Below are 7,251 nucleotides of genomic sequence, written 5' to 3' on the forward strand. Positions count from 1 at the left end.
CGGCCAGGCCGCCGACACCAGCGGGGCGCCGGCCGTCCCCGGGAGCCCCACGGCATTAGTCATCTGCAGAGGCGGGGAGGGCGTGGGGTGGGGAGAGGGCAAAGGTGCCCGGAGGCTGGACGCAGCCCAGGGCCCGGCGGAGGGAGGGCCCCTCCCGGCGGGAACACCCGCAGCCGCCGGCACTGGCCCCTGTCCCTTCCACAGGAGTCGGCGTCTGGCCATCCTGCCCACTTTCCCTGAGTCCCGGTGGCCCTGGGCGCCCTCCGTGCACAGGGACCCCGCTCCTTCCCGGGGTACAGCCACCTGGGCACAGACGCTAGCCACCTGACTACGGCCTGGGGCGGCCATACCCATCTCTGGCGCCACGGGCTTGTGGAGAGCCCGCTTTCCAGGGACCAAAGACATCTGGGAAACTGAGGGAGCCCAGTTGCCCGGCTTGCCTAGGCCTGTAGCCGCGAGTGCCAGGGGGGCGAAGCAGCCCGGCTCCCACTGGCCCCCAGAGACCAGCCGGGCCAGCTGGGTGCTCGGCTTGGCCACCTGCTGGGCTCACATCCACACGCCAAGCTGCTGGGGCCCGGGCACCTCCCTCCGGTTTGCCGACAGCCCGTCCGGCCTCCCCTGCCTCCAGCCTCGGTCACAGGGCCTGGGCCTACCTTGCAGGCAGGAAGCTCTCGGCCCAGCCCCAGGAGGCCTGGCCTCTAGGGAAGCCTGGCTGGTCATTCGTGTGGCCATGTGGTCTCCAGTGGCTGCCCCACAGGGGGTGGGGCTCTGCTCGGAGGCCGTTCCAGGCCTGGGGCCACTGGTCTCACCTCTGGTGGCCCACCTGAGCTCCCGGCTGCAGGGAGGGGCTGAGGAGAGGGGAGGGGCAGAGGGCTGTCCCCTCCCACTGGGGACACTCTATCCCTCAGGCGTCTGCTCAGCGGCAGCTGGCTCTCAGAAGGCTGCTGGCCGCCAGGTGCCCTCACCTGCCTGTGCCAGCTGCCACCTGGGACAGGTGGGGGCTCTGCGGGGGGACAAGCTGGGCTGGAGGCTTCTCAGTGCAGGCCCCAGTGGGGCGCGGGGCGCGTTGGGAGTGACCGCACCATGGACGCGGTTGTCATAGGGGGTGAAAGTTCCGGAGGACGTAGGCGGCAGCCACACCCATCCAGGGCGCGTGAGGCATCGGGAGTGGGTTAAGGGTGTTATGAGACTTCGTCCCAGTTTAAAAAGTCTGGCTCCCGAGAGGTGCAGCGCAAACAGTTTTGGTTTATGGGGGGGTGGGAGTGATAGGTGGGCAGTTTTGGTTTTGGGGGGCAGGAGGGACAGGTGGGGCCCGGGGCCCGACTTGGGGGCCTGACTCGGGGGCCTGACTCCTCCGCCCAAGGTCGGCCCTGTGCCAGGGCCCCTGTGGATGGAGGCGTGTCCGCCCGGGTCTAGGAGGTGGCGGGAAGGGGGCCCTGCTCTGCATACATAGCCACCGTGGGTACTGGGAAGAGGCGTCTGCTCTGTAAAGTTTTGGGGCCACACATTCCTGTCCTTTGTGACACATGACCCTTCCTGCAGGGCCGTAGGGGTCAAGGCCTGCGTTACTGGAATCAGAGGCGGGGAGGCGGGTCAGAGAGGCTCCTCCACGTGTCCAGGGACCCCAGGGGCACAGGAGGGTCCAGGGTGAAGCCATCAGCCCCTGGGAGGCCCAGTCCAGGACAGGCCGAGACTCAGATGAAGACCGAGGCCCCGCCTGAGCCCCCCTCCCCCGCTCTCCAGCACGCTGTGGGGGCACCGTCTGTGCCACCTCTCCTGCCTGCTGGCACCTGCTCCTCCACCTCGGGGGTCACCTCCTCTCTCCCATCGTCTCTTTAGGGTCCACCTGAAACCCTCGTCTAGCTGTCAGGTTTGCTGCTTGACTTCCCTCCGCGGGAGCTTCTGGAAGCTGGTGCACTCCCACTAGGCTGGCAGGGCAGCGGTGTGGCCCGTCCCTTCTCCAGCCGAGTGAGTGTGTCCTGCGTGCCAGAGGTGCCTGCCCTGAGCCCCCGCGTGCAGCCAGTGCCCAGGGGTCTGCAGAAGCGTCGGCTCCGTGTGCGCGGGCCAGCTCCGTCCGGGACACTGTCCTTACAGGCAGTTATGATAACAGCACCTGTCGTTGCCCATGGGGACAATGGCTCAGGGACCTCAAAAGGTGAAGTCTCCAATATCGGGACACGGACAGGGCTAGCAGGGACCCGGGGGACCTGCTCACGCGACAGGTGGGGAAACCAAGGCCTGGGTCTTTCCCAGGCTGATGCCGGGGACGACCGAGTGTGCGCCGGAGTCGCCGGGGCCAGGCCTCTGGGGGCCCTGAGGGGCCCCGGCTTCGGGGAAGGACGTCCGAAGTTCTGCCCTTTGCGTCGAAGGTGATCACACGGTGAGGAGAGGCAGCACTTTCTGATGAGGCTGGTGGCACGCCGGCAGCAAGTGGGGGCGAGGGGTCTGACACCACTGAGCAGGCTTATGGCCCCTAAGGGTCCCTCGTCCCCGGGAAGCCCCTTCTGCGCAAGGCTACCCTGCTCTGGTGGTGGAGGCCAGGCCCAGTGTCGTTTCTGGGCTGTTTTCACAGCTGTCTGGTGCTGTCCAGTGCTTATTCAGCCACCGCCTCCAGGAAGGCCTCCAGAGCCCTGGCTCCGACACTTTCCCACTCCAGAAGCTCCCGCACACTTCGGGCAATGGCTTTGCCTCACAGGGCAGCTTTGGCTCCTTCCGGCCCTCCCTGCCTGGGTCTTGTATGCATTTAATAAACCTGAGGCTCGGCACATGGGGGCCCTTCTGCCATCCCCACCCCTTTCTTCTCTGGCTTCCTGACCTAGTCGGCCTGGAGGCAGCCCAGCCCTCAGCCCCCTGTGCCGTCTACGGCTTTGACCCCTTGGCAGCCCCTTTGCTGCTCTGGGCCTCTGCTTTCTCATCTATAAAGATGATTTGGTGCCCTCCGGCCCCTCCCTGGGCTAGGGCATGCGGTGCCCCTGCCACTGCTGGGGGCCTGGGCAACCTCACTTGCTGCGCCCTGAGCTCAGGGGAAGGGGACCATGTGGTCCTCCCGGGGCCCAGACCCCCGGAGCAGGACCACAGACAGGGCGTGGACTGTGAGCCAGCAGGAGGCTGTGCAGGGCGAGATGTCCATCCCCAGGTGACAGGGAGGAGCTGGCTGTGCTGAGCCCTGCACAACGAACACAGGGTGCCGGTCTGGGAAGTGAGGGGTCAGCCCCGTGGCTGGGGGGCTGGGCAGAGGCTGCCTGGCTGCCTGTGGGATTCTTGGTTGAATGAAGTCTGGTCCCTGTTGACCAGTGTCACGGCCCACACCCACACAGGGGAGGCGGCCAGGCCGGCTGGGCCTGCTTGCCCTGCCTGGGGCGGGACGCTGACCAAGCCTGTGGCAGGACAGACCTGCCCGCCCAGACCAGGGCGGCCGGGGCCTCTGGCCACTGTCTGCTCTGTCCCGGTGAGGGGACCCCTGCCTGGCAGCTCCCAGCCAGCTGTGGGTGGCTGAGAGGGCACCGGCCAGTCCCAGACCTAAAGCCCCTGCCTTTCACCCCCGTGACCGAGTGCCTGTGATCCTTGGCCTCGAGGCCAGCCCCAGGCCTCTTTCCAGGCAGGCCTACCATCTGGGGATGTCTCTGACAGCAGGTGGCTCCTCTCCCACCAGGGACAGGCACCCCCTCCCGCCTCGCCTGCCCCCAACGCCTCCCATAGCTGAGAGCTGCTCCCTCTGGGCTGACGGAGATGGGACCTGACACCCCACCTCCCCAAGCCAGCCCCACCCGAGTCCTTTGGCTCTCCCCTGGGGTCCTCCCCTGCTGGCACCCAGGGAATGGCAGACTGGCCCCCGAGCTTTGTCCCCACCACGCAGTGAGCCTTGATTCAGCTGATTCCCACCGCGGCTTGTGGCCGAGGGTGACCGCACTGGGACTCTCCGCCGGCCCAGGTTCCTGGTCACACGCGTGGGGAGCAAGGAGGAGGGGCGGTGGCTGCAGACGGGCCCTGTCCCCCCACTCACTCTGTCTGGACCCCGGGCCTTTCTCAGCCTGTTCCCACGGCGAGTGGAAACGCCACACGTAGCAGGTCGGCCTCGGTCAGAGCCGGGACTCAGTGAGCGTTGGCCTCTCGGTCACCTGTTCTTTCCAAAGTGGCTGCAGGCTGCTGCAGCCTCAGCACTTAGGCCCGGCTGTCTCCGTCGGCCCGGCGTCCCACCAGCTGGGTGCGCCGTTGTGGGCTGCTGTTTGCAGCCCACGGGGCTCACCAACCCTGCCCTCCACCAGCACAGGGGAGGCCCAGTTCGGGGGCTCTGAGACTTTGTTTCCGTGCTCCTGGCCCCTGTCCTGCTCATGCCCAGTCTATTCTTCCCCCAGGCCCATTGCCTGTGTGCCCAGGGCCTGTCTGCACATGTCCATTGCCCCCAGAAGAAGCTGCCAGCCCTGGGTGTGTACCTGGTGGGCAGGGTGCTCACCTGGGCCCGGACTAGCCAGGCTGGCCTGAGACCAGAGCATCCTGTGTCTCTCAGGGAACACGGCATTTGGAGTAGAGCGGGGTGGGGGTGGAGGGGCTGTGCCTCTCAGAATCTCAAGGCGTGAACATTTTTCTCCAGGATCCCCCACCCCCTGGGGTGCATGGGGCCCCAGCCTCGATAGCGCACCCTTCCTGTGTGCACACACACATATACACACATGTACATGCATGCACACATGTGAATGCATGCACATACACATGTGCACGCACACGCCCCACACAGCTGACCTCCTTGGTGGCTCCCTCGGCCGGCTGGCCAGGCCCTGTGGGCAGGCCTGCTGCAGGCCTCCGGGCCTGAGAGGGGTGCCCGGGCCCGCAGAGGGGCCCCTCCTGACCTCTGCTGTCCTTACGGCGGCCTGGGTCAGCCCTGGATACTGTTGCTCCTGGGGAAGCTCTGGCCTCTCCCCACATGCAGAAGACTCCACTGCCAGCCCACTCGCCCTGCCGGGAGGCCCCATCTGCCCAGGTGCACCGGGTCACACCCTCCACCATGCCCTGCCCAGGCTGGGACTGCCGTCCGTCCCATCACTGTCCGGGGGGGGATGCGAGCTGGCCCCAGGGACACTGACATCCGGGTGTGGACCTTTCTGGACCACTGACCAGGTGTAGGTCTGGGCGGCTGCCCCTCAGGCCCATCTGTGTGGGTGGGGGTCCGACGCCCACTTCATAAGCTGCAGCGAGGGTGACGTGGGGAGACACAGTGCCTGCCACACCCGAGCGCAGCTGTCCCCTCCCCACCTCCCCGCTTCCATTTCCTCGCTCCCCACATCGTCCTGCACGGGGAGTGGCTCTGACCCCAGCCCTCCCACCTGTCAGCGGAGTGGCTACATGCCGGCGGCCGTCCCTGGGGAAGAGCCTGGTTACCAGGGGGTCAAGGCTGCGTGGGGCCGCCCCTAGCCAGCAGGTGGGTGCTGCAGCTGACAGCTCTGGGCCTCGGTCCCCGCATCCGTGAGGCGGGCACAGGGTCCTCATGCTCCTGGCAGCGTGGGTAACAGAGTGGGTGTGCACGCCCACGCGCTGCCGCATGCCTGTGGCCCTGCTCGAGGATCAGCGGTCCCGGGGCTCTCTCTGGGACCCCTCTGCCATCCTCGCCCTCCCCTCCTCTCCTCCCAGCTGCCACGGTTCCTCCGGTGCCTCCCCGTCCCACACTCTGCCCCATCTCCCCTCAGGGAGCTGGCGCGGGCGGCGGGCAGCCCGGTTCCAGCCGCCATGCAATGAGCGGTGTCACCCTGCGGACCCTCCCTTCCTCCCTTCGCCGTGGGCCGGGGCTCAGGGCTCCGTGCAGCCGGCCTCGGGGTGCTCCAGGGGCTCACCCGAGACGCCGAGCCTGCGACCGTTGGCCGTCCGCTGTCCTCGCTCGCTCACATCGCCCTGCCACTCCTGCCCGTCCTGCGCTCCTGGGGACCCGCCGGAAAGCACATCACCAGAGTGTCCCCGAACCAGGGATTAGTTTTGACAACTTCTCCCACTTCTCAGGTGCCTTTGGTTTCCTCACATTCCTTCTCAGGTCCGTGAGTCCTCGTCCCCCACCTAATCCCCTCCCCTCGTTTCGTCCCTGTGGCACGGGCTTGGAGCCCAGGCGGCGGGTGCCTCTGCGGCCACCTCCTGCATCACTTGGCTTTCCCCGAGTCCACTCAGCGGTCGGCCACCATTCTGGTCATTTGCCCACTGCCCCTCTCCTGATGTGCACATCACTGTAAGGCGCGGGACCAAGCAGCTGACGCCAGCGTCCTCGGCAGGTCCCTGGGTGTCTTATTCTGCGAGATTTGTCGTAACTGGTTCAGGGGGACCCAGGGCTCTGTCAGCCCCTGGATAAACCGCTTGGCGTGGGCCAGAGCCCGCCCTCCCCGACCCCTCTTGACCTCTGAGGGCACGCACTGGTCGGAGTAGAGCGGCGTCCCCATGTCCACTGAGGGGCCCAGCAGGACCGTGCTGGATGGAGCACGCCAGTGGGTCCGGGACACGGCCCCTCTGCCGGTCCGTGCTGCGTGGCTGGCACGCCAGCCCAGCGTTCATTATTCACGCTCGCCATAGCTGCTGGAAGCTGAGGTTACGGCTGGATGGTGGGGCGGATGCCACATGCGGGCCTCCCCTCTACGGAGTGACAAAGCGGACTGTCCTGCCTGCGGCCCCTGCCGGCCTATGGCTTCCTCGACTGGAGGTGCACTTGGCGGGGGGAGCGGTGGGTCCCAGGAAGGGGAGCAAGAGAGCGTGCACAAACAGCTCCTGGGGTCTGTGCCGCCGTGTGGCCAAGCAGCTTTCCCCCTGCCGATGGCACACTGAGCTGGATCTGCGCCACGACTCAAGCCTCTCAGCGTTGCTAAGGACGGTGGAGAGTGTTAAGTTATCCATTTATTTTTAATACAAAAAACATTTCTTCCAATAAGTGATATCACACACTGAAACCATGACTCATTCTCTCAACTCTCAAACACATGCAACTGCTTGAACCCTGGTGAGAACGACTCACGACTGTCCCAGCACACGCTCCCCGGACAGTGTCAGCAGCCTAATGAGTCTGCCGGAGACGTGCACGTTGCTCCTGGCTTCTGAAGCGAGACCCGAGAGAGCTCCCTCGCCAGAATGACCGAAGGAGGGGTCTTCAAATCATTGGGAGGGTGTCTGCGCAGCAGGTGGGACTGCTGACTCCGGGGTCACCACACCTGGCACGTCTGGATCACCTCCTTCAAGGCCTTCAGCCCCTCCATGCTTCTGTCCTTCATGGCCATGGCGAGAAGA

The 7,251-nt window shown here is 66.1% G+C and overlaps 1 protein-coding gene across 1 annotated transcript in view; it reads right to left on the reverse strand.

The window, feature by feature from the left end:
- Positions 1 to 6,846: 6,846 nt before the first annotated feature.
- Positions 6,847 to 7,251, reverse strand: part of PSMG3 (proteasome assembly chaperone 3) — a 1,482-nt gene continuing 1,077 nt past the window's right edge. The window contains exon 2 of the mRNA XM_006915881.2: positions 6,847 to 7,251. This exon is cut by the window's right edge and continues 59 nt beyond it. Coding sequence (XP_006915943.1) covers positions 7,167 to 7,251 — 85 coding nt within the window. The 3' untranslated portion in view covers positions 6,847 to 7,166.

Source organism: Pteropus alecto, unplaced genomic scaffold (assembly GCF_000325575.1).
Source record: "Pteropus alecto unplaced genomic scaffold, ASM32557v1 scaffold56, whole genome shotgun sequence".
Classification (NCBI taxonomy): domain Eukaryota; kingdom Metazoa; phylum Chordata; class Mammalia; order Chiroptera; family Pteropodidae; genus Pteropus; species Pteropus alecto.